Source organism: Gobio gobio (genome assembly GCF_949357685.1).
Source record: "Gobio gobio genome assembly, chromosome: 7".
NCBI lineage: Eukaryota > Metazoa > Chordata > Actinopteri > Cypriniformes > Gobionidae > Gobio > Gobio gobio.
In genome coordinates this window covers 27,915,367-27,930,933 of record NC_137103.1, presented here as the reverse complement: position 1 = coordinate 27,930,933, position 15,567 = coordinate 27,915,367, and the positions used below count along the sequence as shown (strand labels likewise).

The window sequence follows — 15,567 nt, the reverse complement described above, 5'->3', positions numbered from 1 at the left end:
AATTTGCTCCAGGCAGTGGAGCCGAAAGCTTAAAGCAAGTCTCTAAATTAACTTACTGTCTAGTCACACAATACGAGAAGCTCGGGTAGTTCATTCGGGCGAATGGAGGGAAAATCTAGACGATCGCAATCTGACAGCAATGATGAACCCAGACCTGCTGATTTGTTACGTTCCACTCGAAGCATTTATTTGACAAACAGCAAAAAAAGCAAATACTTTTATTTCCTCTTTTGAAAACCGACGACATATGGATTGGAGGACTTTCTCTGTCCCCAGAAACCTATTTTCTAATTAACTCCACCACACCTGAGTTGTTATCAGCGTGGCTTTTCAGAGAGCGTGTGACTGTTGGAGGCCGGGCTCTAATGGAAGCTCTGCTTCTCTGCTTTTCTCTTTTAATGTTTTCAAATCAATCTCCCATAATGCAAATTGAAAAGAGAGACCGAAAGCATTAACTCAAAGGCCATTTTCTCTTAGGTGCCATGCATATTTCCTCAGACCAGTTGCACTTTTGATGGATTCGGGGGGCTAGTTGGACCTCCTGCGGTATTGTGTGTCGATGGGGATTGGGTTTTAAAGACTTTATAAACGTGCCTTTGGGGAGGGTTTGGATCAGTTCATATTTGGGTGCAATTAGGCCTAGACTGATGGTCATGAGGGAGGCGTGGTGAAAGCAAACCCATCTCCTTCAGTCACACGCTGCCTTCCATCATTTTAGGATGAATAACAAAGCAGAGCGGCGCTGTCTCTTTCTCTGCCGCTCACACTTTTTCTTCCTTGGCTGCCGGTGAAATAACAGCAATCATTTTGCTTGTGATTGATCAGAGTCATTATGTATTTTGTTTCTCAGGAGATGCCGATATCTGTACTCCCAGCAATATCAAATGTGTGGACAAAGCACTTGGTAAGCAAGCATTTTTCATTTTTGCTAGCGCCCTGGAGTGTAATATCTCTGGAGGTTGTGGGCACAAATAATTAAATCCCAGATAAACAGATGATTCTGTGCATGATCTGGGGTGGGAGAGACAGGGATTACTCAGTCAGTCCGAAAGAGAAGGAGAATAGTCTCCAGCGTTTTGACATCTTTTACAGAGCATCCCTTTAGTGCATTACCCTCTGATACCCTCATGGCGTTATCGCTTGCTGTAGGTGTCTTGTTCCACTGATTTTATGGCACTCGTAAATGGAGCGGCTCATGAAAAGTTGATGATGAGAGATGTATCGGTACAATTATGATAGTCCTTATCTAATAAGCCAGAAATTTAATTATCTCCGCAGTCAAAAGGAAACCCGACCCCATTTAATGGGTAGTTGAACTAAATCCAGATATATCTTGAAAGAATGGACTGTACTTGCATTCACTGGCTTGACCTATTCAAATATTCTGACTGAAATATCAACTTTGATAGGTTACTTTAATAATTATTTATTTTCTCACCCTAATACGCAAACATGTCAGTCACACACATAACAGCACAACACACACTATTAACACATACGAATTTGCTTAAAATACCTATTTTGTTCATATAAAGCATTAAGAAGTTTATTTTAGTGAATCAGTTCATTTAAATTAATCACTTTTAAAATGTCAAAGTTTCATATTAAATAACTTAACTAATATTTATTACAATAATTCTTCTAAAATAGTATTTATAATAATAATAATAATAATATCAAACTATTATTTAGGTATAACTTTTTGACTAGTATAAATTATTGTTACAGTTTTTCAATTGTATTTGTATTATTTAGTGTAACTATGAATTTCTATTTGAAAGAAATTAATATATTTATTCTGCAGACACATTAAATTGATCAAAAGTGACAGTCAAGACATTTATAATGTTACAAATGTTTGTTTGTTTTTTCAAAATAAATGCTGTTCTTTTGAACTTCATGTTCATCAATGAATACTTTATTAATTACTATATTATACTAAACTTACCCTATATTAATAAGAATGTTTCTTGTGCACCAAATCATCATGTTAGAATGATTTCTGAAGGATGTGAGATTGAAGATTGGAGTAATGATTCTGAAAATTCAGCTTTGCCATCACGGGAATAAATTATATTTTAAAACATATTATTTCAGAAAACAGTTATTTTAAATGTTGATAATGTATAATTTATAAAATATTACAGAGCCCAAACTTTTGAACAGTAGTTCAAGCATGATGCTAGATACATACAGCTTAATGTATATGCATAATCTACATACTATATATATATATATATATATATATATATATATATATATATATATATATATATATATATATATATATATATATATATATATATATATATATATATATATATATATATATATATATATATATATATATATATTCAAAATAGGGATATTGCTTGTTATATATTTTCAGACTCTAGTTAACTACTAGTAGCTTGTAGTGTGTAAAAGGGTAAAAGGGTAGCTTGACTGTAGTTGAACTACTTTAAATTATGAGGCATGACAAATTGCAAAGTAGCTTCCTTAACTGCAAAATCTGCATATAATAATATAAATCAAATAGGCGGTGTCATGGCATGTCTAGTAAATTTTGTTCTAAATGGAAGGCACTAATGCTAAATATGTGGTGCATTCAGTGCACAAATTTATAAGCATGACATTCATGATACTTCCTCTCAGGGAGGTCGAGTGTGTGTGCTCTCTTCTGGATGCCCTTCAGAAACTAAATTAAATCTGAACAACATGCTGAGTGTGTTTCAAGCATCTTATGGATGATTATTTAGCGCTGGTGTTATCTCTCCACATTAGTTTGATGAATGAAGAATGGGTGTGCAGGTGTGGGCTAGAGCACCTTCTCACCCACACACAAACGCATCTGTCTCCTGCTCTAAACCGACATGTGTGTCCTCTTTGCAGCACTGCTTCAGAAAAGTTCAGGTGACACATGCTCCTGTGAAACTCCTTGCAACTTGACCCGCTATGGTAAAGAGCTGTCCATGGTTAAAATCCCCAGCAAGGGCTCGGCTCGCTACCTATCTAGAAAATACGACAAGTCAGAAGACTACATCAGGTGTGGCAACCTTTCCACTTGCAATATAGTTTTTAAACAGAAAGAGGCCTAATACTGTACTGATTCTGAATATATAATGAATGTATACGATTACACATTTATTGTCTTTTTGTTTTAGAGACAACTTCCTTGTTTTGGACATTTTCTTTGAAGCCCTAAATTATGAAACAATAGAACAGAAAAAAGCATATGATGTTGCAGGACTATTAGGTGGGTCTCATGCTTCATTTTACCACATCACTTTGTAAACGTTGTTTAGTCATTTTCAGTGAATCTGAACTGGAGCATTTCTTAGCTTATTGTCAATATAAATGTATTATTTAAACTTAAAAAGTTTGTTTTTGTACAATATTGTATTCTCATAAATTACTTGCTTCTTGGCTACCTAGCTACTTAGGTCACTCATTTTTGTTTTTGTTTAGTCCAGTGTTATTTTAGTGTTATGTATATGCTATTATAGTATTTATTGAAATATTTTTATATTGTATATTTTTTGTTTTCATTTTAAGTATTTTTTTTTTTTTAAATTTTGATTTGTGCTTTTGCCATCTTTAAAAGTTTTTTAATAGTTCTATTTAACTTTCATTTTATTTCAGTTAACTTTAACATTAATTGTCATGGCTACGTTTCTAATTTTAATCTCAGTTTTATCAAATCGTTTAAGTCATCTTATATATTTTACATTTTATTTTATTTCAGCTTTATTTCAATGATCAAAAAACATTTTAATAGTTTCAGTTAGCAATACCACCACTGTTTCAGTCAGAAATATGGCATATTAAAAAAGTAAAATGGTCTGAAAATGGCAAATCACATGAGGGGAAACAAAAATTTTATTTGTCTTTTTTGCTTTCAGGGGACATTGGCGGGCAGATGGGTCTTTTTATAGGAGCCAGCGTTCTTACCATTTTGGAGATTCTGGATTATGTATATGAGGTAAGCATACATTGTTTCGGAACTCTGCCTCTTCCACAATCATTCATTTTTAACCAATAGCTCTTCTCCTGCACTGTTTTTTCCCCCCATTGTGAGCAGTATTTCCCATAAGAACAGATAAGACTGGACCTCTGAGCTGAGCAGCAGAAATGCTGATGCTGCAAAACTGTTTATAGCTCTCATTTGTCCTACTTTCCCTGCTGCCCCCTTCACCCTCACTCCCCCTCACTTTCCTAGGTGATCAAACACAGGTTGGAGCGTGTACTCAGGCCACAGAGAGATGACAAAAAGCAAACCCAGCAGCAGCAACAGGCCAGCACAGTCGCCACGGTAAACCTCGAGGAAATGAAAGCTAAGGTGAGCCACATGCTAATCTCTGGAGCGCTAGTGTTAGGATGCAGCACAGATCAACTCTGTGAATAGGAACAAAGCCCGGAGGGAAATACGACATCAGCAGCAGGATATTGAGCTATGATTGGGATGCCAGGCTGTCTGCTTAGACCAGGATTGAATCAAATCTCCCTTGTTCTTATTGCAATCCGATCTTCTGCTCATGGAAGAAGAACACAGATGTTGGCAGAGCACATTATATTCATGAGAAATAGAGTGTGCTCAAAACTAATTCGATTCAGCATGGCCAGAGGGTCGTGACCTAAGATTGTTCAATCATTTTAAAACTGACAGTTCCGGCTCTGAAATCTGAATAACTTTAACTCCGGCGCGATATATAAGTTATGCTTACCTGTGTCCTTCAATTCTATAGTAATGTGTCAAGTATCAGGGTTGCCTTCTGGAGTGAGATTTTGATGACATGGGCTGAATCAATGCCCCTTTTTGAGGTTTTAAGGATACAACAATTCATTCTTAATTTTTTTTTTCTTAAAACTGAAATTTGCCCAAATATTTAAGTTTAATATTGTACTACAGTAGTAGAAGCAACTTTCTATAGAGGCAACAGTCCCTATGCTGTCCATCTGGTAGAGAAATCTATTAATTTACTTTACAGCTTTTCTCAGTCGCTTTGGTACATTTCTCAGATCAGAATTGAAATTCTCAAAACTACCTGTTCAATCTTCACATCATTATGTCATTTGTGCACATCAAAAAAACAGTTTCTCATTTCTTTGAACAAGTTGCAAATGCTTTGGTACATCCATGCAAATGATTATGTACAATTCTCTGCTGTTTCCTACATTATCAGTTGCTTAGGTCATGTTGATCAAAATGTATTATAATGGGTCTCTGTTGAATAGTCTTACCCCCCACAACATTTAGCCATTAGTTCATAGCATAAGTCTTTACATGCAAAATGGTTGAACACGTTGTCATAATATGTCAAGCATATTTCTATACATTTCCATTAGACGTTCACATTTCTACTTTTCTTTTTTTTCTTTGTGCTTTGCAGTGCTGTCTTTTCCTTTCTGTATCGCAATGACATGGTCTGTCAACAAATTACAGTACAAACAGTAAAAGCATAAATGTGAATCTTGTCCAGTCTTTTGCAATCAAACTCCCACATACACTAAGGTATAACCTACAATTTACAATAATTGTCATCAAAACTTTAGCCATATTTACATCAGAACATCCCTCCAGTGTACACGGTTATATTGACAACATGACTAAGCAATTTGACCGTCTTATCCGTACACAATGACACAAGGACTTGTCATTCTGATGGCACTGACATGTTCATTGACACAGATATTTACTTTTGAGAGATGAACTAAGGATTTTGAGCAAGAGACTGGCTTTTGCAGGTAATCCATGGTGTTTTGCTATTTGTACGAATTGTTTTGAGAAATGCACTTACTATTTTGCAAATGTCGAGGATGATTCGAGAAATGTACCAAAGTGACTGAGAAAAACTGTACGATAAAAAAACACAAAAAAACCCCATTTATTTTAGTATATGCTCCAGATTGTGTCAGTAAAGTGCAGTATACTGTATATCCTAAATAGAATATAAAACACTGTGGTATGCAATATAAAATAAATATAGCTTCTTTGTCACAGTTGTAGAGGAAAAAAATCACTAAATTATATATAAAGAAAAATAGAAGATCATTCCAATAGGTCAGAGGTGATGTTCTGCAGTATCACACACATCAGTCCTCTGTCTGAACACAGAAACATATTACTGTCATTTATTTTTCCTGTAAACTTTTTATCAAGATTCCATTAAACTTATTTTTCTAAAATATATGTCTTGCATAAATTTCGACGCATGGAAATATTCCTATTCATTGCACACATTTTTCTAATGAGCTCCATCTGTTACACATGCGTCTTTCTCTCAAAGGCGACACATAAGAGTAATGCAAATTATATGCTTTTATCATACAGTGATTCATTTTCTGTACTATACTGTAAATATATTCTGTATATATATATATATATATATATATATATATATATATATATATATATATATATATATATATATAAATATATATATATATATATATATATATATATATATATAGTGAGGAAAATACGTATTTGAACACCATGCTATTTTGCAAGTTCTCCCACTTAGAAATCATGGAGGGGTCTGAAATTGTCATCGTAGGTGCATGTCCACTGTGAAAGACATAATCTAAAAAAAAAAAATCCAGAAATCACAATGTATGATTTTTTAACTATTTATTTGTATGATACAGCTGCAAATAAGTATTTGAACACCTAAGAAAATCAATGTTAATATTTGGTACAGTAGCCTTTGTTTGCAATTACAGAGGTCAAACGTTTCCTGTAGTTTTTCACCAGGTTTGCACACACTGCAGGAGGGATTTTGGCACACTCCTCCATACAGATCTTCTCTAGATCAGTCAGGTTTCTGGCCTGTCGCTGAGAAACACGGAGTTTGAGCTCCCCCCAAAGATTCTCTATTGGGTTTAGGTCTGGAGGCTGGCTAGGCCACGCCAGAACCTTGAAATGCTTCTTACAGAGCCACTCCTTGGTTATCCTGGCTGTGTGCTTCGGGTCATTGTCATGTTGGAAGACCCACCCTCGACCCATCTTCAATGCTCTAACTGAGGGAAGGAGGGTGTTCCCCAAAATCTCACAATACATGGCCCCGGTCATCCTCTCCTTAATACAGTGCAGTCGCCCTGTCCCATGTGCAGAAAAACTCCCCCAAAGCATGATGCTACCACCCCCATGCTTCACAGTAGGGATGGTGTTCTTGGGATGGTACTCATCATTCTTCTTCCTCCAAACACGTTTAGTGGAATTATGACCAAAAAGTTCTATTTTGGTCTCATCTGACCACATGACTTTCTCCCATGACTCCTCTGGATCATCCAAATGGTCATTGGCAAACTTAAGACGGGCCTGGACATGTGCTGGTTTAAGCAGGGGAACCTTCCGTGCCGTGCATGATTTCAAACCATGACGTCTTAGTGTATTACCAACAGTAACCTTGGAAACGGTGGTCCCAGCTCTTTTCAGGTCATTGACCAGCTCCTCCCGTGTAGTTCTGGGCTGATTTCTCACCTTTCTTAGGATCATTGAGACCCCACGGGGTGAGATCTTGCATGGAGCCCCAGTCCGAGGGAGATTGACAGTCATGTTTAGCTTCTTCCATTTTCTAATGATTGCTCCAACAGTGGACCTTTTTTCACCAAGCTGCTTGGCAATTTCCCCGTAGCCCTTTCCAGCCTTGTGGAGGTGTACAATTTTGTCTCTAGTGTCTTTGGACAGCTGTTTGGTCTTGGCCATGTTAGTAGTTGGATTCTTACTGATTGTATGGGGTGGACAGGTGTCTTTATGCAGCTAACTACCTCAAACAGGTGCATCTAATTTAGGATAATAAATGGAGTGGAGGTGGACATTTTAAAGGCAGACTAACAGGTCTTTGAGGGTCAGAATTCTAGCTGATAGACAGGTGTTCAAATACTTATTTGAACAGCCATTTGTAGTGGTGTCCGAAACCATAGTGGACGTTATTGAATGCACTCATAGAGTGTCGAGTGTACAGCCGATGTACACACAGCGGCTGTCCAAATTCACCCACTTGTTTTCATTCACTACTTCAAGTGAACTGTGTTAGTGGACTAAAGTAGGGAATAGTGATTGAGGGTTATCTATTACATTGCTACAAGTGACTGTTAAAAATGTATTTGTCATTGAATCATTCATTCAAGAGATTTGTTCAAAAATGCTGATTCATCTGAGTGAGAAAAAAAGTCATTTTTAAATTGTAATATTTCACAATATTAGTGTTTTTACTGTATTTTTATCAAATAAATACAGCCTTGGTGAGCATAAGAGACCTCTTTCAAAAACATGTTAAAAACATCACTGTTCACCTTTTGAAGTAGAATGTACTGTATACTTTTTTTTTTCTGAAAGTTTCCATGGGCCTCCTTTACTGCCCAAGGATTCCCGGGACCATGTTTGAAAACCCCTGTCCTCATGTCTTTGGTGACAAGATTTTGGAATGAAAGTTGAATAGATAGGGGCAGCCTATTTCAGTCTAATAGGAAGCAGCTGAAATTACTTACAGAACTTTTAATTTATTACAGCCTATAGATGAATATATCAATGTGACTACACGTCAGAAGATTTTTGGTGATCTAATTAATTAAAACAAATTGCTGTCTTTAATCACTGTACTTTTGCCGCATTTTTATATGCAATAAGTCACTGAAGACCATGTATAACATTGAGTTTATTATGGTCAAAGGGGTTTAACTATGATAAAGCACTGTAACTCTCAGCCTCGAGTGACTATTTCTTTATCACACCACAGATTAGACAATGAGTCACAGCGTTAGTCATTCAAGGCGTTTTATTCACAATGGAATAGTGTGTACGATGTAGGAGTTAAAGTATCCTCACAGAATCCCATCTGACATTCTTTGTTCCTGCCAGGATTCTGACGAGATGAGCCGGAGCCACTCGGAGGCAGCTTATGCTAACACCATCCTCCCAAATCACCATCATCACCACCGTACCCACCACCGAGTGTTCGAAGACTTTGCCTGCTAGGAAGCCGCCCGGCAGGCCTTGTGCTGTTGACGTCTGCAGAAAGAGTGCTCTCAGTGCTGAAGGTGGGCTCAGTGAAAGACCCTAAGATCTCAGCGCTAATCTCTCTCGCTGTCACCAGTTAAAGCTACAGCCAAAGTCGAACTCTAAACCCTCGCTTCGAACCGAACACAGACACGGATCTGACATTACGGTCCGGCAGGAGACTCTCTAAAATCCTGTCCTTTCCCCCCTCCTCTCGCAGGAAATGACATCAGTGGGAACTCTACGATTTCTACACCGAATACCTTGGTATTGGGCCTCTACTATATCAAGGCATAGACTGCATGACATCTAGAGCCACTTTATACTCCAGATCCTGTTTGAAGCATTACGTTCTTACTTTATATTTTGTCAGCTGTTAGTTTTCTTCTGTGAATTCTTCTCTTGTGAAATATTACAATTCCGATTAATCTACAAATGTAAATGATGTATTTGAATCATGGCTATCAACCCTTAGGGTCCAGAGGGTAAGAGAGAATATCTTAACTCTGGTATTTCACTGAAATCATGGGGACGGTGTAGAATAGTTTAAGTGTTTCAGAAAAGTCATTTGTATCCATCTCTATTGGATATGTCTGGTAAATGTTTCCTTTATCTCAAATGGTTTAACTTAAAGTATATTGAATAATCCACCAATTTTGTAATGTTATTTATAGAGATGTAACGTGTGAGTGGTAATGGGTGTCATTAGCAGTTACAACCTAATCTTCTTGTGAGGTTACTTCCCAACGGAGAGCCAAATGATGAGTACAGTAAGCCCACTAGAGGAAGCCATTGCGGTAACCATATGGAAAAGGTTAGTTACATCCATCCATCAGCTGATGGATCCACTCTCCCAGACCTCCCAAAAGTGTTTAATAAAACAGACCGTATGTTCCTAGTTTCACTTTTAAATGAGACAGAGTGCAACAGTCCCATAGAGAATGATGAACCGGGTTTGCTCAGCATACTCGCAAACTATGAGCAATCTGATGCACCGCAGCATATGGCTAGATGTTTAAAAGTCGGTCGATGAGTTTTTCTCAGGGTTCTTAGCTGTGAAATGTCTAGCGGTCTCTTTTGACAAAAGGCCAGATGTGCAAAGCATTTCAAACAGAAACCGCCGACTTTTCTGTGTGTGAAATTCAGCAAGCACTGACAATTCATAGACTAAAAACTTTTAAATTTTCGCTATACAGTCCTAATATCATAAATGCCGATATGGCCAGTATTACTGTAAGTCAACTGTGTAGCACCTTTAATAATTTTTTTGTTGTTGTTTTTTTTTGGGACACGCATTACTTTGTAATCAGACATTTCAATTCTTCTCTGATCAATGTCTGATTATTATTGGGTTCATTTCTAATTTATGATGTGCATAAGACTTCATGGCTTAAAGGTTGTGCTATTAAAATAAGCAAAAGTTATATATCCTTTTCTCATGCATATTTTGTACTCCACTACAGAAGTATCTTATATATGACAGAGCTGTATATCCTCTATAGATTAGTCGCTCTGTTTGGTAGATCCTATCAGCAAGAAAGATTTGGCATCGTCATTTTTATGTTTTCCAGAATGCTTTTCATATTTGTATGTCATATTCAAAACATTTTGCACATATTCAATCCATATAAAAGTAATCATGGTTAATATGGGCTTTTAATATTCGTAAAACTGTATCACAGTGGCATTTTTAAAGGTTCCCAGGCAGGGTCTTGATGGCACACTGAGCCGGTTATGCATAATAATACAGTTTACCGTCATAAATAACTGTGCTGTCAGCAGTGAGACCAGAAGAGTTGTCCAAGAATTGCACTGGAACAAATCACTCAGATTTGATTTTGCAGTATCTGTCAACCTCATGTACTTGTACAGTTGTACATTTCTGCATTTGTGGCCTATCTTGTCTGTGCAGAAGGAATTGCCCAAAATGTTGAAATGCAATTGTGTGTGCACAATTCACAGGTCTTTTTAAAAAGGGACTATCTTTTATAATCCTTGTTATTAGGATGGAAACTGTCTTCTATAGAGCAACTGAAGGTGTTTTGTGCAATCCAGCAGGCAGATCTGCATCAGAAGGAAGATACTTGCACACCAATTAGGCATTTCTCCAAACTGAGTTCAATGAGTTACACAGTTGTTAAGCAATTAACACAGCTATCTTTTCCTAAATGTATTGCACTGATACATGATTTCATACAAATTACATCATTTTCTTGAAACACTACAGGTGAAAGAGATGATGGGCATGAAATATGACATGATGTAGGAAGAGGGGAAAGAGAGAGCAATATTGGAGGCACAGCAGGAACAACCAGAGCAACTTGTGGTTTGGGACAATGTCCAATTCCACCATGTAGCGCTGGTGCGTGAGTGCATTGAAAATCCCCCACATTTTGTTATAGTGTTTCTTCCAGCAAATTCTCCATTTCTAAATTCAGTTGTGTAGTAGTTTGTTTGGGGATGAAACGTTTTTAACAACAACTTGAATGACAAAGTAACTGGAATGAAATGTATTTAACATTTACAACTTGTTTTTCTTGGATCCATAACTTGAGAAATCATTATATGATGTGGATAAATCCCAGAATGCATTATGTCTGTTGAATTTCTTTGAATAACTATTCAGGGTCACACTTTACATTAGGTGTTTGACTATGTCCTTCGGTACATGTTCATAGTGTTGCAAAACACTTTTGCTGCTATTGAGGTGGGATATGGATCAGGTTGGGGCTAGGTTTGGTGGAATGGGTAGGTTTAAAGGTGGGTTAATGTGTAAGGAAGAGTCAACAGTGTAATTCCAGAAATAAATTAAAGCTCTTTATAGGTATTTTGGTTACACTTCATTTTAAGGTGTCTTTGTTACACTGTAATTATACATTTAAGTACTGAGTAATATTAAGTTACTACATGTACTTAGTATAGGGTTAGTATTAGGGGTTGGTTTAGGGTTAGTTGCATGTAATTATCCATAATTTAGAGTTATTGATATTTAACATATGAAACAATGACTCTAAAATAAAGTGTTTAAGTAAAGGTATTTTTTTAAACATGTAATTAAGTGCATTGTATTGAATGATGAAATTGTATTACATAGTAGTTAAAACATTTAATATAAAGTGGGACCAATTCAGTAAATTCACACTCATGAATTTAAAGCCATCTTGATTCTTCAGTACTGAATTTAGCATAAACCTGGAGTTTGGGTAGCTGTGTTAGTTCTATGTTATTAGTTAAATACAGAGGCGGACAGTAGAAAAGTATTTTTACTTTCTACTCAAGTACATTTTAAGTATATGTACTTTATCAGTGTTTTTCTTTGGAAGATGTTTGCTTCACTACATTCCAAAGCGTAATGTCGTACTTTTTACTGCACTACATTTCAAAATAAAAGTAATTTTAACTTAATAACATGAATAATGTAGTACTTTCTTACTAGTACTCAAGTAAAACTTTTGAATTACTTTTACTTGAGTAAAAGTAAGAAAGTACTATGTTTAATGTAATTAAGTATTAAACGATATTCAATATGAAACATAGTGCAGTAAAAGGTACAATATTACTCTTTGGAATGTAGTGAAGTAATATTTTTACAAAGAAAAACACTGATAAAGTACAGACACTTGAAAAATGCACTTAAGTAGAGTAAAAATATTATACTGTCCACCTCTGGTTAAATAAATTGAGCTTAGTTTGGGAAAATATGTAGAATCTATCCAGAAAACTGTAATATTTCTTTAACTCAGGGGTGTCCAATTCTGCTCCTAGCTGGAGGGCCAATGTCCTGCGGAGTTTAGCTCCAATACCAATTAAACACACCTAAACCAGCTAATCAAGGTCTTTCCAGGCATACTAGAAACTTTGTGTGTGTTGAGGCAAGTTGGAGCTAAACTCTGCAGGACAGTTGCCCTCAGTACCGAGTTTGGACACCCCTGCTTTATCTAATATTAATTCATTTTCACATGTCAGCTCCATCCTGGACTGATGGGGGCAACGTTGAGCTCTGTGTGTATTTTTAAAACTGTGCTATGCTGCTTTAACTTTGACATGCGGTTCCCTTCCACCCGCTTTTGCCAGTCAGAGCACCATTTAGTTCCGAGAGGGGCCCATAAAACGAGGCACTGAAGCAACATATAGTGCAAACAGACTGTTGAGATTTCCACACGATTAAAGGCATCAAGACTAATCAGGCTAATTACCCATTACACTCCAGAACCTAATGGACTGTATACCAGACTACAGAGAACACATAATATAGTTTGTACAAAGGTCTGCTGTTATGGCCGTGGTTTCTGTTAGAACACATTTTATAAATGTAACGATGGTACGTACTGCAGTCCAATAATAAAATCTTGATAAATTAATTGCTTTGTTGTTGTTCACTAAGGTACACGCACGTCACACCGTGCGCTTTTTGATGGCTTATGATTCCACTGAGGATGCTGGACATCTTAACTGAATGTCCTGGGTTCATTACCATAGCAGATTACTATGGAAAATAATGTTCACTTGTCCTTATTATTTATAAAAACTAATGACTCATTGTAATGCATAACCAGAAGGCTAAAATTATGCTTTAAACAACTCAAACAATACACATTTTCGTGTTATTTACAACCTAATCTCATTAGAACTATTTTACGAGGTGGCGATTTTGCATGATTTTTAGAAAAAAATGTAGCATTAGGGTCCACCCCTAAACCTTATAGTGCTTAGTTAAATGTGGTACTTCACTATTAGCTAATCAACTACAATTTTTTTTCATACATCACAGAGTACTACTAAGAACTACTATCTACAGGTTCATAATTAATGTGAATAAATATATAATTAATTCTAAAGTGAAGGTCATAGTAACCGACTATTTATGAGTAAAGTATTACCAAATCCTTTAGAAGTAATTACTAATTATTGGGATCAGTATTCTAAAGTGAAAAACTCTGTAGTAATGACTGAAGTCATTGTAAACTTTTAAGGTTTTTGTAAGGTTTTGGATAGTAATTTGGACTCGTGTTACTACATCCTTCCAAAAGAACTACTAATTATTGGGATCAGTATTCTAAAGTGAAAAACATGACAACTCTCTATTAATGACTTTGGTCATTGTACGTTTTTAAGGTTTTTGTAATGCAATGTAATGACTTCTGATGGATTTGGTAACACTTGAGTAATAACTAGTGGGTTACCAACCATGATCTTCACTTTAGAATACTGATCCAAATCATTAGTAATTATTTTAGAAGGATGTATTAACACTTCAGTCGTTACTATCCAAAACTTTACAAAAACCTCAAAAGCTTGCAATGACTTCAGTCATTATTATACGAAGTTATCGTGTTTTTCACTTTAGAATACTGATCCAAATAATAAGTAGTTGCTTCTGAATGAGTAGGTAATACTTGAGTCATTACCATCCAAAACCTTACAAAAACCTTAAAAGCTTACAATGACTTCAGTCACTACTACAGAGTTTTTCACTTTATAATACTGATCCCAATAATTAGTAATTACTTCTAAAGGATTTGGTAATACTTTAGTCATTAATAGTGGCTTACTATGACCTTCACTTTAGAATTAATTATACATTATGCATTATTCATGTCAATTATGAATCTGTATCTTAGTAGTCCTCTGTGAGGTATGAAAAAAAAGTAGTTATTGATTAATAGTGAACTACCATTCAACTGAGCACTATTAATTTGTTAATTAGAGCTTCTTGTTAATTAATAGTAGTTACTAGAGTGTTAATAGTGCATTACTCATTTGTTCCTGTGTAGTTATTCATTAATGACGGAACAGAATTCTAAAGTGTTACCTAGAAATCCACAAAATTAACAATTTTTAAGCAATTGTTAGGCAAAAGGGATAGTTGACCCAAAATTCTGTCATTTACTAATTTCATTCCAAACAAGACATTTTTAATATATAAAAATATATATTTTGAAGAATGTTAGTAAGTGGTAACCAGACAGTTTTGGTGACCATTGACTTCCATTGTATTAACTGAAAAACAAACAAACAAAAACCCAGATATTTCTCATAATATATTTTATGTTCCAAAGAAGAAAGGAGCTTCAAACTCAGACAGGTTTGAAATGATGAGGTGCATAAATTAGGTCCCACTTTATATTAAATGGCCCTAATACCTGTGAACTTACATGGTAACATCTGATGTGTACATAGTATGTAACCCCAGTGTAAGTACACATTGGTGCATAGTATGTACAGCTCTAATATTTGTGTAACTACACATGTAACAACCCACTCAATGGTATATGGGGGAGATAGAGAGAAAGAGAGAACGAGAGAGAGAGAGAATATTTGGAATGACAAAAATGCATGATTGTTGGATGTAAATTGATAAATGTCAATGTCAGCTATAAAAAGTGAACTGCTGGGAAAAAGTTAAGATGGAGAAACTCCACTGATGTAAAATGAGTCCTATATAATTAGATACTGCTGACTTTAGCTGACTTTTGCTTATAGGTTCACTGTGCGCCCAAAGGCAGCGTGTGTAATTACGGGCTCTAAAAGAGAAGACATATAAATAGAGGTGAAAATTTACAGCA

General features: G+C 35.9%; 1 protein-coding gene across 1 annotated transcript in view; it reads left to right on the top strand.

Moving 5' to 3' along the window:
• asic4a (acid-sensing (proton-gated) ion channel family member 4a) overlaps window positions 1–11,827 on the top strand; it is a 138,147-nt gene extending 126,320 nt beyond the window's left edge. Inside the window, exons 5-10 of the mRNA XM_079821095.1 lie at window positions 851–904; window positions 2,893–3,046; window positions 3,165–3,256; window positions 3,903–3,982; window positions 4,220–4,339; window positions 8,864–11,827. Coding sequence (XP_079677221.1) covers window positions 851–904; window positions 2,893–3,046; window positions 3,165–3,256; window positions 3,903–3,982; window positions 4,220–4,339; window positions 8,864–8,980 — 617 coding nt within the window. The 3' untranslated portion in view covers window positions 8,981–11,827. The remainder of the gene's footprint in view (window positions 1–850; window positions 905–2,892; window positions 3,047–3,164; window positions 3,257–3,902; window positions 3,983–4,219; window positions 4,340–8,863) is intronic.
• Window positions 11,828–15,567: the final 3,740 nt, after the last annotated feature.